This window comes from Mustela nivalis (genome assembly GCF_964662115.1).
Source record: "Mustela nivalis genome assembly, chromosome: 7".
Taxonomy (NCBI): domain Eukaryota; kingdom Metazoa; phylum Chordata; class Mammalia; order Carnivora; family Mustelidae; genus Mustela; species Mustela nivalis.
The window spans coordinates 9,776,098-9,793,549 of NC_139026.1; the positions used below are offsets into that span (position 1 = coordinate 9,776,098).

Below are 17,452 nucleotides of genomic sequence, written 5' to 3' on the forward strand. Positions count from 1 at the left end.
TTCCCTTTCACGCAAGTGGCTTCTTTATTTTGAGGGCAGAAAGGAAAAAACCGACGATCATGGGGGCAGCTGCTCCAGTTTTGTCCAAAATAATTTATTTGCCAGCCTTAAAAACAATACGTTGGCAAGAGAAAAATAACAGTCCTGTAGGAACAGGCAAGCCCCTCCTTCTTTCTGGCGGCTCCCCGGGGACCCTGCCAGAGAGCTGGGAGTCGGGTGAGGGCCCCCCCGCCAAGCCCAGGGCAGCTACAGAGGAAAGGGTCTGGAAGTGGAGGACTGTCCTGAGTCCTCCTTGCCATGGGGGCCGACCCAGCGGGCACCGAGGCACTTGTATGCAAAGGCTGAAGGCCCCCAGCCCGGGAAAGGGCGAGGGCCGTGTCCTGGGGGGACAGGTGGGAGGGAGGAAATGCTGAGGGGCTGTTGGCGAGGGGCGGCAGGCTCAGTCGGTCTCCGAGGCGAGGCTCCTGGGCCGGGGTTGAGGGGGGATAGCGGGGGGAGTAGAGGCCCTGCCTACAGCCTCAGGGGCCCCTCCATCCTCTGGGGCCGCCCCCAGGTCCACCTGCACATTTGCACCGGGGCTGGGGGAGGCCGGCCCAGGGGAGGCTGGGCTGGGGGAGGCTGGTGAACGCCGGCTCTGGCGCCGGGCGGGCTGGGGAGGATTGGGGGGCAATGGGGGTGGCACTGTGGGGGCCCGGAGGTTGCCGCCCACCAGACGGCGGGGCAGAGCCTGGGGGGTCACAGGGCTGCTAGAGCCGGGGGGCGCGAGTGGGGCTGGAGGGGAGGAGCGTGTGCTGGAGACCTGGGGGGGCGGCATGGTGGGCCGGGCCGGCGCTGGGCGCTTGGCTGTGGAGGAAGGATGGGGTGGGGAGATGATTAGGCATCCACCTCAGGACCTTTGTATCTGCCATTCCTTCTGCCAGGAACTCTATTCCATGGTTGACTCCTCCTCACTTAGGCCTCCCTCCATGGGTCTCACCCTTGCTAGAGTTCCCCTTCGCCCGTCCCACTCTAGGTACTGTCATAGTTTCCTGTTGTACATTCTTCATAGGACTCGCTGCCCTCCGAAGGGAGCATGTCCACTTTAATTTTGCTTGACTCCCTGAGGAGCAGGTAAACGGGAAGAGGCCGTCCTGTGTGGGGTCACCCAGCCCAGTGTTGGGGGCACAGAGTGGATATCCATACGTCTTTGTTGAACAAAGAAGTGCTGGCAGTCCCCCCTGACTCTGGGGTCTTGCTCGCCTCTTGGGAGCCCACCAGAAGGCCTCCAGCCCAGTTTTCAGAGATCCCACTGCACGGTTCCAACCTCATGAGATGGCTGAGGCCAGGAGGCCCGGACTTTGGTTACAGCCTCACCTCCTCCCACTCCCACTGTGGGTTTGGGGCAGATCATGCCCCCCGGGTCTTCAGTTTCCTCATCGGTGAGATGGGAAGCAAGCCTGGACTTCCCAGGGCTGGCACGAGAACCTTCGGGCCCCTGAAGTGCAGTGCCCCAGTGCACACGTATCCCTAGACACCCCATCCTGCAGGACAGTCCCTCTATGACTTGTCAACTCCTGCTGGTCCAGAGGCTCTGACGGCTGCTCCTGGCTCTACACTGTACCCCCAGGTAGAAAACTCCAGGGCCTCATGGGCTGGTTGGGCCCTCCCAAGGGTCCTGGTCCCTGGCAGTGACTCCCCATCGGAACCCTGGGCCTTGGCGTTAGGCCAAGTCAACAGGTGTGGGCACCACAGGGATGCAGAGGAACTCCAGAATTCTTCTCACCACCACTGCCTCCCCCCACTTTGTTGCCCTTGGAAGCCTCCACCCCATGTTCCCTCGTATTGGCTCCACTCTCTGGACTTCTTGACAGACTGGACCCCTCAGCCGCCCACCCCGAGATGGCTAAGCTTCACGGAGCGAGAGCTGTGTGCCGGGTAGGGTTAGGCAGCAGCGTTTAACAAACAGCCCTACAAGGCAGGTGTGGGTCTTGTTCCATGACGCAGGGGAGGAGGGGCAGGCCTGTGAAGTCACCTGCCCAGGGTCACAGAGCTGGAATCTGAACCCTGAGTGCCAGGCAGCAAACATGAGCTCTTGGCCGGCTGGACTCCTGGCCTCGCCAGCTGTCTGAAAACACGGCCCGCTCCCTGCCCGCCTTTCCCCTCTCCATCCCCAAGCCAACTTACTCTTCCGAGCCATGTCCTCCGTTGGAGTGGCTGCCTCTGAGGGACTCCTACTGACCTTGGGGGAGGCTGGTCTGGGGGGCACCTCAGACTCTGCCCTAGGAAGGAAGAACAGGATCAGGGTCAGGCCTGGCCACCTCCCAGGAGGTCTCCTGGAATCGTGGGGAGACTCCCAGCCAACAGGCTGAGTTTGGGTTCTCCCAAGACTTGTCCCCCACCACCTTGTGGCTGGGCCTGGGATCTGTCCCCAGGCTGCCCCCCTCTCCCCCAGAGGATGCTTCTGGCTTTGGCCAGGGTTTGCATCTAGGGAAGCCCTGGTTTCTGTGTGACATGTGACAGGGTCCTTGGATTCCCGTGGGCAAGGAAGGCGGGTGGAGCGCAGGGCCTGTATGGGCTTTTAAGCCCCATCTGAATGAACGTCACTGGATGCTTTAGCCACTAGAAGTCAGAGAGCGGCTGAGAAGCGGAAGGGGAGGCCACGGCTCATTCCTGGCTCCCCCCAGTTCTCTGCTCACTGGCTCCTCTTAGGGATCCTGTGTTAAAGCAGCTGCCCAGTCCAGCTCCCCAACCTGCTCCCCTCTCCTACGAGGGCACGAGTCCCTGCCCGGCACGACAGCATCCATCTGTCGGTGGGCTTGGTGACTCTCTCTCCCCTGCTCCGGGAAAGCAAGCGCTAAGGGCCACCTTTGTCTGCCTTGCTCATCTAGGGAAGGTCTCCGTTTGGGCCCCCGCTGTGCGATAACAAGCCATGCCTGCTTGGCACAGAGCCAGGGTACTTCCAGGGGACCATGCAGCCCTTCCAGATCGAAAGGCTCAAAGAGAAGACTGGAAGGTATTTATAAGTTCCAGCTAACCAGCACCCTTGTTCCCTAAATCCCCAGGACCCCAAACAGTGCCCGGCACACAGTAGGTGCTCAGTAAAGAGCCATATGATGAACGAGGGAACACATCAGAGGCGGGGAGGAATATCGCTCCCGAGTCTCCATCCCTCCCCCTCCAATTGGGGAAACCTGGTATTTGGGATGAAAACACAATAATTACATTTCCTAAGGTATTGTTGGAAGCCCTGAGATGATGCCTCAGGCTGATGTCTTCGGGCAAAGACGGGGTCATTCCTATTTGTCAGTCCTTACCTTTCCTTGGTAGCCACTGAGACTGGGGCTGGGGCCGAGGCCGGAGCTGGGGCAGGAGCAGGGGCAGGGGCAGGGGCCGGGGGCGGAGCAGGGCCTGGGGTGGCCACAGCAATCGTTGGAAGCTCCTCAGCCTCTGGCCTGTGGCTGACTTTGTCCTGGGAATCAGGGGCTGAGAACAGGCCTGACACGTTGAAGTTGATGTCTGCAGACAGAAGGAAGCCATGTCTTAAATTCCAGGACCTCAGCCAGTGTCAGGCCCTCCCTTCCCTTTCCCCTGACACTCCGTGGCCCACGTTTCACCTTCCCGCTCCCACACGAGCCTCACAATAATCCCGCAAGGTAGGCAGGATCATGCCCATTTTACAGATGAGACACTGAGGCTCGGAACAGAGAAGCAATTTGCTCCAGGTCTCGTAGTGAGTTCATGGAGCTGCCAGGGACTGAGCTGAGTCTGGAGGGCACCGAGCTGGGCAGAGGAGGGCGCAGAGGGACACGTTCTCAAAGGCAGGCACTTCAGGGTGCCTGGGTGGCTCCGTGGGCGAAGTGTTGCCTTTGGCTGAGGCCATGATCCCAGGGTCCTGGGACTGGAGCCCCGTATCTGGCTCCCTGCTCAGCAGGGAAGGTCTACTTCACCCTCTCCCTCTGCCCCTCTGCCCCTGCTCTGCTTTCTCAAGCTCTCTCTCTTTCAAATAAACAAAGTCTTAAAACAAAACCAAACAAAGGCAGGAGCTTTACCTCCAGGGAAGAGGGTGTCCGCCTTTTGTATCAGAGCCTCCACCACGCCCACCACCTGGATGGAGGACACGGAGGCCGCATCTAGCTGGGCCTGGTCCCTGGAGCAAAAGGGAACAAAAGCGAGCGGTCTACTTCGTAAAGTCTTCATGAGCCCAATTCTCTTTCTGGCCCAATGAGATCAAGTGCCTGTTCTCACCAAGCTCGCAGACGGGCGCCTGGGTGGCTCAGGGGGTGAAGCATCTGCCTTCAACTCAGGTCATGCTCCCTGCTCAGCGGGGAGTCTGCTTCTCCCTCTCCCTCCGCTGCTCCCTCCCCACCGCTCGTGCTCTGTCTCTCACACACCTTCTCTCTCTCACATAAATAAATCTTCAGAAAAAAAAGAAAACTCGCAGACCACCAGTGGGCGGCCAGTGTGTCGCTCACAGGCCCGTTCCCCCTCCTTCTCCCGTGACAGGCTTCACTAGGCAGGATGGTTCCCTTTCCCTCGCAGTTCTGGGATCTAGGGAGCCTCTACCGAGTAACCATCCTCAGCAAATGAATGAAATCTTTCTGCCCTCTGTGGCCAGGTGCATTGAAATGACCCCTTCCATAGCACACACGGCACTTCACAGCTTGGAAACCATTTCTCCATTCATTGTCTAATTCCCAAAGCAAAACCCCTTCAGAGTCGGTATAATTTCTCTCCAATTTACAGATAAAGAAATGGAGATCCAGAGAGTGATGATGTCTGAAGGCATTTCTGGAAGGGCGAGGGGGTGGGGCTACAACCAGATCTCCGGGCTCCCCGCACTCCAAGCTCCCCATTATCACTCTCACCCGGGACGCCTCGCTCCAAAACCCTGTGGGGTCCACGTTCCCTTTGGGCCGCTGCTCACGGCAAGCCTTGAGATGGGGAACTCAACCCACTGCAAGGATGGGGAAGCTGAGGCCCAGGGGAGAAGTAAGCAGCAGACGGCGGTGGTTGGCGGGGGGACTGCCCTCTTCCCCTCACCCTTCTTTCTCTGGGGGCCACAGCAGGTTGGGCCCCAGGACGATGGCGATGTTGCTGGGGGTCATCTTATTCACCTCCTGCTCCTCGGCCAGCCGTGCCAGGAACTTCAGCAGGTACCTGGGGAGGCAGAAGGTAGGTACGGTCACGGACAGGGCCACGAACACCCAGTGATGCCCCTGAGGCCCGAGACTTTCTCAGCCTGGGGTTTCCAAAGAGTGGCAAAGGTCCCCCTCAGGATGCCTTTTTTTTTTCTTTTTAAAGATTTTATTTATTATTTGACGGAGAGAGACACAGCGAGAGAAGGACACAAGCAAGAGGAGTGGGAGAGGGACAAGCAGGCTCCCTGCTGAGCAAGGAGCCCAATGTGGGACTCAATCCCAGGATCCTGGAATCATAACCTGAGCTGAAGGCTGACGCTTAACTGACTGAGCCACCCATGTGTCCCTAAAATTTTTTAATAGCTAAATGATTTGACCTGCTGAGTGCCACACATGTGTGGGGCGCGGAGCTAAGCTGAGAATCTTCCTCCCTGCCCTGTGAGGTAGGAACTGGTGTGCTCTGTGTTTTCCTGATGAGGGCACGGAGGCACAGAGAGGTCAGACCACCTGCCCAAGGCCACACAGCAGCAGAGGTGGGAACTTCAAGCCAAGTGGCATGGCTTCAAAGGTTTTAGGAGTGCGTTTAGCTCAGGGTCTAGTAGGAAAAACATGACTAGCCCGTCTTGGCTGTGGTTTCCGAGATACTGCCTAGGATGAGGGGCCGGGCTTGGGCTCACCTGAGGTTGTTGAAGCTCTCCCAGGGCAGGCGGCCGCACACCTGTTGGAGGGCCTCCAGCCGGGCCCCTGACTCCTTCAGGCTGGGGATGGGGAGAGACCTGGTGAGCCAGTCCAGGAACCCACCTCCACAGGCCCACCGTCTCCAGCATCCCCATCTGCCCCCCACCTCACCTGGCTGCCCTCAACCAATCATCATAGAGGTCAAAGGTCATCAGGGGCTCTGGCAGCTCCCGCAGATAGGACTTGAGGGCACCTGAAGTGGTGGCAAGAGTCTCAGACACGGTTCCCGAGGCCCCCACCTCCACCCCGGTGCCCGGCACTCGGCATCTGTTAGGAACCAGGCCCTGTTCACACGGACGTGACCAGGTCTGATCATTTCTTTGGGCCCTGGGCCTTTTGGAGAAAATGATGACGTCTGGCAGACTTGTTCCCAGCCAGATGTCCACGCATGCAAGGGGGTTCATCACCAAGCCCTCCCCTCCCCCTCCACGGACCCCTGTGTGTCCTGAGGTGTCGATCACCAGGCCTTCAGCCAAACTACCACGGGCGGGAGTGCTCCAGGCAGCTGAGAGGAAGGGATTCGGGGGGAAAGCCCTCTTCCCGGGGCTCCAGGGAGCAGGCACCTGCCACGGCATGGGGGTCAGAGCAGAACTCCTGCAGGCTGCAGGGGTCCGAGGCCATGGTCTGCTTGAGACGCTTCAGCACTGAGGCTCCCGCGGCCAGACGGAAAAGGCCCTGGGGTACGAGAGGAAATGGACAGGGGGTCACGGACGGGTGGGCAGGGGAGGATGCCCTGGCTCACTTGGGGTGGGCCCCCGGCAGTCACGGGGCACATGTCCCCCCCAGTCTGACGGGCGGTGTGGGGCCCACGGTGTGTACAGCTGCCCTTGCTCTCAAGGTCTAGGGTTTGGCCCAAAGTGGGAGATCTGGGAGAAGCTGGCGAAGAGGTGGGGAGACAGGGGTCTGGTTAGGAGTGGGAGGGAGAGCAGAGGCCAGGCAGCGCCGTCAAGAAGCCTAAGCTAAGGGGTGCCTGGGTGGCTCAGTTGGTTAAGCAACTGCCTTTGGCTCAGGTCATGATCGTGGAGGCTGGGATCGAGTCCCACATCGGGCTTCCTGCTCGGCAGGGAGTCTGCTTCCCCCACTGACCTCTCTCCTCTCATGCTCTCTCTCTCTCAAATAAATAAATAAAATCTTAAAAAAAAAAAAAAAAAAAGAAGCCTAAGTTGGCCTTTGAGCAGGTTCTACCCCCTAAGAGTCTGGGCTCAGGAACGGAGCTGACACACTAGGGACCGCCTGATGCAGGCGGATGGACGCGGCGGCCTGCAGCAGGGGCCGCACGGTGGGGCCCAGGCCTTCCTGACACCCTCCCCTGTGCCGCGGGCACATGTTACTCGTTGCCTCCGTCTCCCCCTTATAGAAGGCAGCCAGTGAAGGCTTCCTGCAGGGGTGTCTGGGATTACTAAACGGAACAAGAAACGTAAAGGCCTTAGGGCACAGCGGCTGCCTCACGGGCATCCCCAAGTGGGTGGTGGTGTCAGCCTGGCAGCAGGAGGCCGTGGCCTCACGGGACCTGGGCTCTAACGGTGGGGTCACAGCACCAGCACAGGGCAGCCTGAGGGGGCTGTGGACAGAGGGAGGGCCCCAGGACTCTGGCCCGACCTGCCCCCGTGGGTCCCACCTCTTCCTTCATGCCGTCAGAAAGCAGCATCATGACACAGGCCTCGATGGGCAGGGCGATGTCCCGGCCCAGATTTTGCAGGTGGGTCTCCAGGGGCACCCCATACACCCCGAGGGGGGTGGCCGTCATCAAGGGGGAGGGGTCTGCAGGGATGAGACAGATCAGCGGCCCAGGGTCCTCCCCTCCCTGGCAGCCAGGGTACCCCTAGACATCCGCAAAGCCTACTGCTTTGGCCAATGGTACCACCTCCCGCCCAATCACCCACACCACAGATCCTGAAATCATCCAACATCTCTCCCGAAACCCCCCAACTCCACCGATGCCACCCCAGTCCAGGCCACCATTCCCTCCCTTCTGCCTCCTAAAGTTCTCCTGACTCCAGTCCTGCCCCTTCACTCCATCCTCTACGTAGCAGACGACCTCTCTATCACAAATCTCATCGGAACTAATCTGCCAGCTTCTTAACAGGCCCGGAGTAGGGCCGGGGTTGGGGGTGTGGGGCCGGGCCCTGCCTCTGTCTGTACCTGCTTGGCTGTGGTTCTCCCTCAGCTCAGCCAGGGCTGTGTCCAGCGAGCTCAGAGACTTGCGATGGTAATCAGCTTGAATCTCCATGAGCTGCGGAGACAGGGGGGCACCCCCAGAGGGAGTGAGGGAAGTTACGCCACCTTGGAGTCCCTAAGAACACACTCCTCCCTCCCACATCTGGAAGGGTGTCCCAGTGGCCCCTGGTGTCCACCCCTGAGTTCCAGTGGCTGGAGCCCCGTCTAGGGACTCACGTGGATGAAGTAGTTGGCATACGTGTCCTCCTTGGTGGCGAAGTGGTAGAGGTCGGCCAAGTACTCGTCCTTGGAGACAGAAAGGGGGGGGCTCGCACTGGTGAGGCTGGGGCCCAGAGGGGAAACTGAGACCCAGAGGAGTGAATGACTTGTCCAAGCTCTCTGTGGAGGGCCCTGGTCACGTCTCTTCTCTCTGGTATAGTCTGCACTTGGGGACGGCCCACAGGAGCCCCCTGGAACTCCCAAGGGACGTTGACAGCTTCTAGCCCTCACCTCTGTGCCACACCCTTCGCGAGGTGCTTATGTCCTTGACCATTCGCTCCTCGACTCACTCAGCAAGCCTGCGGGGATGGCGGCCAGGACACCAGGTCCCTGCCTCCCAGGAACCGAGTATGCGGCATAGACAGGAGGCTAAGAGCTCGGAGGCTCACTCCCTGGGATCAAATCCCGGCTCTGCCGCTCGCCAGCTGTGTGGCCCTGGGTGAGGCAGATCACCTCCCGGAGCTTCCCCTCCCTGAAATGGGGACAGGACCCACGCTTGCCGCCCCTCACCCCCATCCTGGGAACCCACAAGCGCCACTCACCTTGCTGGTCTCCACCCTCTTCTTCAGCTCCTCCTCCTCCTCCTTCAGCGTCTCCATCTTGGTGGCCGTGGCAGTATGACCGTAACTGCCAGTGCCGCCGCCCAGGCCCTGACCGCCGCCTGAGTTCTTAGCTGCCTGAGTGAGCCTGGCAACAACGATCCCGAGGTGGGGTGGTCAGTGTCCCCCACACTGCCTGTCCAGAGCCAAGGGTCCCTTCCATATGCCTGACCGCCCAGGATTCTGGGATTTATGGATTAACATCCCAGAGCCCCACTTGCCCTGAGCCTCCTTTTCAGCCTGGGGGGCTATGAGTGCTCGAGGCCGCCCCCTGGTGGCGGGCTTGGTGATCGCAGCCAGCCAGCCCCAGGTGGGCGGGGCCTTCCTGCAGTCCAGGCATCTTGGAGGATCATTTCTGGCTCTCCTAGGCTCTGGGGGGTCACCCTCAGCTAGCATGAGCATGTGCACACACATGTTCACAGAGACTAGGTGTGTACACGAGGGCACACACTGTCGCCAGCGGGCCCTGCCACAGCCTCCAAGTGTGGGTTCTGCGGCTGCCTATGGGGGCTGACCAAGGTGTGGAGCCCACCTAGGGGCTCTGGCTCCCACCTGCTTTTCAGGGTGTTCCAGTCTGACACCAGCTTCTGCAGGCTCTTCTTGTGCTTAAGAATGATTGGCAGCTCTTCCTAGGGGGGAGGCGTGGGGAGGGTGGAGGTCAGCGGGCAGAGGAGGCTGGGGAGGGGGTGGGGCTGGGGGGGGGAGTCGGGAGGATCACCTCGCTCAGCTTGCTGAGCGGCTGCAGGACATCCCTCTCCAGAGTCATCTCAAACTCAGCCAGAATGCGGGCCAGCTGGTTCTGAATGGCGCAGCTCATCTCTAAGGCCTTCCTGTGGACACAGCACCCATTGGGCCCAGCTCCTCACACCCACGCAGAAACACTGGGTGGGGCCTCCTCCCTCCCCATCACCCCCTGTCCCTTCTAGCTCTCCTTCATCTGTCAGCTAAGCACCCCCCCTCCCAGGCCTGGCAGCCTTCTCTGATCTGGACACTGACCACTCCCCTATCCCTAGCGCAGATGCTAACTGACCCTCAGCCTGGTCATCCTTCCATGGGGGATGCCCTTCCTCACCTGGACCCCCTCCCAGCCCAGATCTGCCCCCCTTGGCACCTCTGGGTGAGGGCTGGGGCCCGGTCCATGCTTACCCCATGCTGGAATCGGGGTCCAGCTCCTTGAAGCTCTCAGCCATCGTGGTGGACAGAGCCATGAGGGGAAGCTTCTTCTGCAGGAAGGCCAGGGTCTGGCTGTGAGCATGAATGTGCTCACTTGCCGGGTCTCCCTCCACCCCACCTAAGCACACAGAGGGCTCCTTGGGGACAGGGCCCCTGCTGAGACTCTTGGTATGGCCAGGGGAGGAGGGAAGCCAAGAGGGCCACAGTCTTAAGTGGGAGTGGAGAAGGGAGGATGGCCAGGCAGGGCAGAGTGGCATCTCCCTGTGACCATGTCACCCCACCCCATCTTTACCCTCTCCCAGAAACCAATCAACTGGGCCTGAAGAAACCATCGAGTACTCTCGCACAGAGGGGGCAGGCAGCCGGCCCAAGGTCACACAGCTGGACGGAGGACGATGAATGGAGGCCCTGGGAGCAGTCTGGGGGTGGGGCTCTTCCCCTGCCCCAGGGCATCGGTGGCTCTGCACTTAGTCACTGCTAAACTCAAAACACTCCCATCTAGAGTTAGGAAGAGCCCCAGCTTGAGTCAGAAAGACCAGGGATCAAGCCTCGGTTTTGCCATTAACGCACTGTGTGACCTTAAGACTTTACCTCTCTGTTTCCTCGTCTGTACAAAGTACTAATAAAGGCAGCCTCCTCCTAGGGGTGTCGTCAGCGGGACGTGAGGCAATACGCTAACAGAGCATAGCAACAGACTCGTTGATTAATACCAGTGAGTATTAGTATCAGCTTAAATGCCACTTCCTTCAGGAAGCCCTCAGGCACTGCCTCAGTTCAGAGGGCCTGCTCTGCTCCGCTCTGGGGGCTGACAGGACAGAGAAGTTTGGGAGCTGTCAGAGGCCTGGCCTTGTCTCAGGGGATCCGTGCTGCGGTGGCCAGGGTGGAGAAGGGATGGGGTAAAAACAGAGCCTCGTGAGTGGGGTGCCCGAGGGGTCTTGGGACAGCGCAGGCTTCACCCCCTTGGTGTGCCAGAGGCTCAAACTAGCAGGGAGACCCCAGCCCTGACCTCACTCTCCCACTGGGTAGAGGTGTCCTGTTTGGGCCCCAACTTCCTGGGACCCCCACTCACCACCCGCTTGTCCATGTCCGCCCCGCTCTGGCCCTGCAGACAGGCCTGCAGCCGCTTGTGGACATTGTGGGCTGCTCGCTTGGCCGGCTCCAGCCGCTGTTCCACCTGGGTGGGGGGTGCTCAGAGTTGGTGGCTCGTGGGAGGTTGCTGTCCCCCCGACCCCCCCCCCCATTCATTCCCAGAGCAGGAACCACCTTTCCCTTCCCTCCTCCTGGAGACCCCATGGCCAACAGCTTGGGGAATGACTCAGCCCGGCCCCCCCCAGGTGGCGTCCTGGCCGGGTCCTCCGCTAACAGCTTGCGCGGGCCTGCCTTGCCACCCGCTGCCAGCCCAGGCTTGTACCTGCTGCAGGTCCTCCCCCAGGAACTCGGCGGTCTCCGGGGTGCTGTGAGGGAGGGAGGAGCTTCTGCTGAGGCTGCCCAGGTTAGGAAACCCCCTGCCTCCCCCTGGCCCCTCAAGAGGGCACCTGGACCCTGGTCGCTTCCAGTGCCCCTCCTCTCCTTGAGGGGCCCGCCCTGGGTGGCCAGCCTGTCTGCCTCATCCCAGTCGGAGCACATTCCATGGGGGCGGGAATAGGATACTCGGCTTTTTCCTCCTCCACCCAGGGCTGTGTCCTGAGAGAGGGCGGATGAAACCCTAAGCGGCGGGCTTGGGAAGCCACCCCAGCCTCTGTTGCGCTGACCCTAGGGAGAGGAGGCCGGGCCGGCCCCAAGAACGGGAAGTGTGAGATCTCAGACTCCTGGGCTGTCAGACACACAGGACTCTGGACTGGAGTGGTGTGCAGGCCCTGGTCCTCTGCCCAGGGACACATGGGGACACTGAGGCCCAGAGCAAGGGGGATTGACCTCCCTGGCTCTAGTCTCCCAAGGCACAGATGCCTATGTGAGCCTGGACACTCGGTCCCCTCCTCGGGGCCCAGAGAATGGGAAACTCCCAATGCAGGGGGAAGAGGAGAGATGATGGGCCCTGGGAGCTCCCCAAACTTCTGGCCTCCACCCCATAGGCTCTGGGACCCTGGGGGTGGGGTAGGTGAGAGCAAAGAGGCCCAGGGATGTTTCCACCTGAGGCTGGGAAAAGCAGAAGCAAGATAGAGAAGCTGGAGGCCTCCAGGCTGCGGGTAGGGTGGGGGAGAGGCACAAAGCTGGACAAGCAGGCCCCTCCTCCCACCACACCACACCGGGACCTTGTCTCCTCCCCTCCCCCAAAGTCTAGGGCACTGACCGCTGCCCCTTCCCCCCAGGCAACCAGAGATGGTTAGCTGTCCCCATTGTACGGAGGGGACAAGTAAGGCCAGGGAAGACCGTTCGCTCAAGAGGCTCATGGAGGCTGAGAAGACCCAGCATCCTAGATCCTCCCTGGCAGGCAAAGCAGTGGGAGTGCCCCCTTCCCCAAAGGACCTTGCCCCTCCTGCCCTGGCCGAGAGGTGGGGGTGGCATTCAGAGGCATGGGAATGAGAGTAGACCTCTGGCCAGTTCGAGGTTGGCTGTCCCCGACCTCTCCCACCCCTCCACGTACCCGAGGATCCGGCGGGGGTGAGCGTGGGGCTGGGAGGGAGCGGGTTGATACTCACCGTCCCAAGCTGCCCGTCTGGGCCAGCTGCCGCATGCGATGCAGCTGCCTCTTCATCATCTTGGGCGCGGACTGGGGACCGCGGGGTCACGAGGGGGAAGGGGGCGAGGGCCCGGCAGCCCCCGGCCCAGCCTGCCTGCGCCCGCAGCGCCGCTCTCGCCCCGGATGGGTGGGCGGCGCTCTCCGCTTCCTGGGCCAGCCGCGCTCCGGCGGCCGCTCGCTCCCTCCTCCTCCGCGCGCGACTCCGCCCCCGGCCCCCAGGTCACTCCTCTCTCCAAGTTTGTTTTCTTGTTCGCCCCCGGCTTCCGGGCGCCCCGCAGGCCCCCGGCCGGTCCCCGCGACGGTCGCGCCGGCGACCGCCTGGCGGTCCACAGGTTGTGTGGCGGCCCCGCCCCCCGGTCCCGCCCCGCCCAACCCGGGTGGCGGGAAGCAGGTAAGCCGGCTCCTGCCACCGCGCGGCCGCACTCTGGGCTCCACCCCTCCCGCCGGCCCGAGGGCCCTGGGTTTCAGTAACTTCTGCACCCCTCTTAAAGGCAAGGAGGGTTCCATGCTTGGGAGCCAGAGGCCAAGGACGGGCCTCTCCAGCCCGTACTGGCCCATCTGGGCTTGCCCAAGGATGCTGCCTTGGACTCCCTCTCCAGAGGACCTCTTGGCCAACTTGAGCTAAAGATTACCCCTCCCTCCTCCCCTGCTGGAGACCGGCTGGGGGACTTTGGCTTCCTGGGGCCACCTTGCTGCTTTGTGCCGTTGGACAAGTCCCTGGAACTCTGGACTTGCTGCCTTTAATGGTCTGATGGGCCGGACAGCTGCCCATCCTGGAGAGTGAACAATGACCCTGCCTATTCCTGTCTCCCTTTAAGGAGGGTGGCCCACCCTCCTTCCCAGCTCCCTGACACCTGGCTCCCTCCCAGCCCCAGCAGTTGCCTCCACCATCTGTAGAGCCTCTCCTTTCAGCGAACTTTGGGAGTCCTTGCCTTTCCTCTTGTAAGGCAGTGATGGCGGTGCTGCTTTCATCCCCCAGACTCAGTAGTAGTTCTTTCTTTGGCCCTCCACCCGAATCACAGTTGGGCATACAGTAGGTGCTCCATATCTGTTCAAACAAGATGAGGGACCACACACAGTAGTCTTTGCTTACTCTGAACCCCCGTACCCTCCAGGCCCCAGGGGTGGGGGGAGAGGGACATCCGTGTGGTCTGCCATGCCCCCCCGCCCTTTGCTTTGAGTTTTAACTCAGTTTGAGGATTACTTGAGCACCTACTGTGTGTGGGTGGGCAGACTTCGTACTGCACGAGGGCAGGACCAGTGGCCTCAGACAAGGGATCTGGCACACAGTGAGCGCTTACGGGATGCTGGCTGCTCTTCGCCACCCCCTGCGCAAGGGACACCCAGCCCAGTGGGAGTCGGGAGGGGCTGAGAAGGGAACCCCCCAGCTGCTGCTGCTGAGTCAGAGCCTCCCAGCTGGGAGGCCACCTGAGCGTGGAGTCCACTGGAGTGAAGGCTCAAGCTTGCATAAGGAGACCCCAGACAAGGTTTCCTAACCCACCTCTTTTTCCCCAACTGGAAGTCCCCTGGAGGGGATTCTAGAAAAAGGGCAGGGCTTGAGGAATGCCTTGATGGAAGGAGCAATCAGAGTCCAGTGTAGACCTGGCTTCTTAAAACGTGGGGCTGGGGTTTGCAAGGCCTGGGTGTTACTCCTGGCCTTTCCGCCTTCCTCACTGGCCAGATCCCAGAACACCAGGGTGGCTTAAGTTTCCCCCATCTCTGCAAAGGGCAGAGCCTACTGTGTACACAATTAGGAAGCTGAAGGCTCCTAAGCCAGCAGCTTGACACCAGGTGCCGCTGCCTAGCTGTCTGGGAAATCCTGGGTTACAGGGTGTCCCCACCCTGTTTCAGCCCTGCCTCCAGCCTGGAACACTCTGGGTCTGGGCTTGTCCACTTCCCTAGCTGCTGTGAAGGTCCCCGAGGGCATGGTCTGGCTTCTACCTTTATCCCCTCTAGGCTTGCCCAGGCCTAAACCCAAGCTCACAAGGGTCAGGACACCCGACCTGGAGAAGCAGCGGCTGGAAACCACCAGGAAGGGCCGTCTGATCAGCCCAGTGGAGCTCTGGGCCTCTCACCCAGGATCCGGGCTCCCCTCCAGCCTGACCCAAGAGCTCTTCTCTGACTGGCCTGGGTGGGGCTGCTGTGCCTCTTGGCTTGGGTGAGGGGTATGTTTTAGGTTATATTTAAGCTTGAGCACACTTGGATGCTGAATCATAAAGGGTTGGAAGCCCCAAAGGTTGGATCATAGGCTTCGAAGGATGTTGTAATCAGAGACTTTTGGACTATGAGGTTTTATCGGGAAATGTCAAGATCACAGTTTGAGAGCTGCAGGTGCAGGAAGGGGGCATCAGAGATCACCGGCCAATACCATCTCCGATCAGGAGACCTCTCCACTGGGCGTTGGGAGGGCTCTTTGGCTTGGCTGGCTCTCCTCTGCTTGTGCCGAATCCTGCATGGTCTAGCGACGTGCCAGGGTCACAGGAGCTCAACAGACAGGGCTGACTTGAATGCAAGTGAAGGCATTGCATCAATGGATGCTTATTTCCAGCCCAGAGACAGCTAGAACAGAGCTTGAGTGTGTGTGGAAGAAGCCGGCCAGCTGGGCTCAGCCTCTAGCTAGCTGGGTGACCTTGGGCCGGGGAGTTCACCTGTCTGAGCCTCAGTGTCCTGGGTCAGATGAGAAGAATGAGAACCGGGACCTGACCTGCTCTGTAGACCAGAGTTTCTATGTAAAATACTTAGAACAGGGGTACCTGGGTGGCTCAGTGGGTTAAAGCCTCTGCCTTTGGCTCAGGTCATGGTCCCAGGGTCCTGGGATCGAGCCCCGCATCGGGCTCTCTTCTCAGCAGGGAGCCTGCTCCCTCCCGCCCATGCCTGCCTCTCTGCCTACTTGTGCTGTTTGTGGAATGAATAAATAAAATCTTAAACAAAAACAAAAACAAGCGTAGAACAGGCTCTGCTTCTTCTTATCCAGCCTGTACTATCTGGCCTGAAAAGAACCTTGCCCCTGGGCCTGCCTAGTTGCCCCCTCCAGGTGTCCTGCTGCCTTCTGGGGACAGTAGGCTGCTTTGTCACCTACTTGAGCACACCCCCTCTGACAGCAAGATTGGAGTCATTATTACCATTTTTAGGTGAATACACCAAGGCTCAGGGTGCCAGGGCCCTCGCTGGTTAAGGGGTAGGGGCCAAGTTAGAAAGCTGATCTGACAGGCTTCTAAGCCCCTATGTGCTCTCCTGCTGTGCGGGGTGGCGCAGTCTGGAGGCTCCCGAAAGGCTGCCCCCTGCCCTTTCCTTCATCCCCAGGGCTGGGGCCGACCAGGGACAGTCTGGGAAGTGCCTGCAGGTGAAGCTCAAGCAGGACTCGGGCTGGGAGGCCCGGTGGCTGGTGCAGAGGCTGGGGGGTGGGGTGGGTGGGAGCAGGGGTCAGCTGTGCAGCCACAGGACTGAGCAAGAATCTGGCACTGTGGACGCGTCACTGGTTTGTGGTCTGGTCCTCTTGGTGCCCAGCTCTGAGCAGAGGCTGCTGCCCAGGGCAGCCAGTTATGGGGGTGCGATTTCTGGGGCTCTGAGAACTTGCTTGTCTCCTCCTCAAGGCAGAAGGGCTCTCCTAGAAGGAAACCCTGGGTGGGGCGGAGCCATGACATCCCAGTCCTGACAGCCCTTGAGAGCCCATGCCCTCAAGCCTTAACCCTGGCTCCAAGGGAAGGCAGCCCATGGAGGGCCAAGGAGAGGGGGCTCGGGAGATGGGGGGGCAACATGCCGCCACAGGGGCACCTGGCGGGACTGCTGGTTGGCCTCAGCCTTAACATGTGTCCTTGGGCACTTGGCAAGCTCCAAGAGCCTCCATTTCTCATCGCTGCAGGCCTTTGAGGACGGAAGGGGAGGGTTCGAGCAGCAGGCCTGCCACAGGGCTAGGCCGGGCCTTGGTCAGGCTCCAGCTCCTATGGTCTCCGCCTGGCCTGAGACTGGGGGCAGGGGCAGCAGGATGGCGGTGGAGACAGGCTCTCCGGCGGGTGGCGGCCCCTCCGTGGCCAGTGGCGGCCACCAACAGAGGAGCAGTGTGCTGCGGTTGTCAAAAGAGAAACCCAAACGAGCGGCAGCTTCTAGCCACAGGAATAGAAGTGGAAGTGTGACTTTGGGGTCCGGGAAGTCCCACTGCCCCTGGCGTGGGGGTTGGGGGTCACCCTTTGAGAGACAAGAGAATGCGTCTTCCCTGTTCTGAGTTCCAGCCTGAGGGCTCCAGAGGCTCTGGGTCTCCTGTGTGCTGCTCGGTGCCCCCGACCGTGGGCCAAGCTGACATGTGTTATTTGGTTAGGACTCCTCTGCAAGTGGAGCCTGAGGACCATCACCCATCATCAGACCCCAGCCCCTCGGACAGAAGCAGGGCTCCCGTGGTGGGTCCCTTGGGTCCACGTCCCTCCGGGCTGTGTGACATGCTGAGCTCCCGGCTCATGGGTTCCATGCCGGCCTCTGAGCTAACCATGGGGCCTGCTTCCCATGCGGGTCACTTCAGAGGCCCCTGCAGCATGGCAGAAGGCCGGACCGACTAGGGAAAAGGGAAGGGGGTAGGTCGGGAAGATGAAAAAGATATCCCTGTCTCTGTCACCTTTGGGTCACTCTAGGCCAACACCTTGGGGAACCAGTTTGCTCAAGGGCTCTTTGAGAAGGCCTCAGGGGGCCTTACAGCTCCCTGGGTCCCTCCCCACTAC

The 17,452-nt window shown here is 60.6% G+C and overlaps 1 protein-coding gene across 1 annotated transcript; it reads right to left on the bottom strand.

The window, feature by feature from the left end:
- On the bottom strand, nt 1-12,952 carry SH3BP1 (SH3 domain binding protein 1). Its single transcript, XM_082740172.1, has 18 exons — nt 12,703-12,952; nt 11,475-11,517; nt 11,133-11,237; nt 10,037-10,113; nt 9,609-9,720; nt 9,443-9,519; nt 8,834-8,978; nt 8,250-8,318; nt 7,998-8,088; nt 7,474-7,616; nt 6,419-6,530; nt 5,967-6,048; nt 5,795-5,875; nt 5,020-5,136; nt 4,029-4,126; nt 3,294-3,495; nt 2,164-2,258; nt 1-843 (listed from the first exon to the last, which is right to left on the bottom strand). The coding sequence occupies exons 1-18, from the start codon at nt 12,759-12,761 to the stop codon at nt 440-442; spliced, it is 2,112 nt and encodes a 703-aa protein (XP_082596298.1). The 5' UTR covers nt 12,762-12,952; the 3' UTR covers nt 1-439.
- Nucleotides 12,953-17,452: the final 4,500 nt, after the last annotated feature.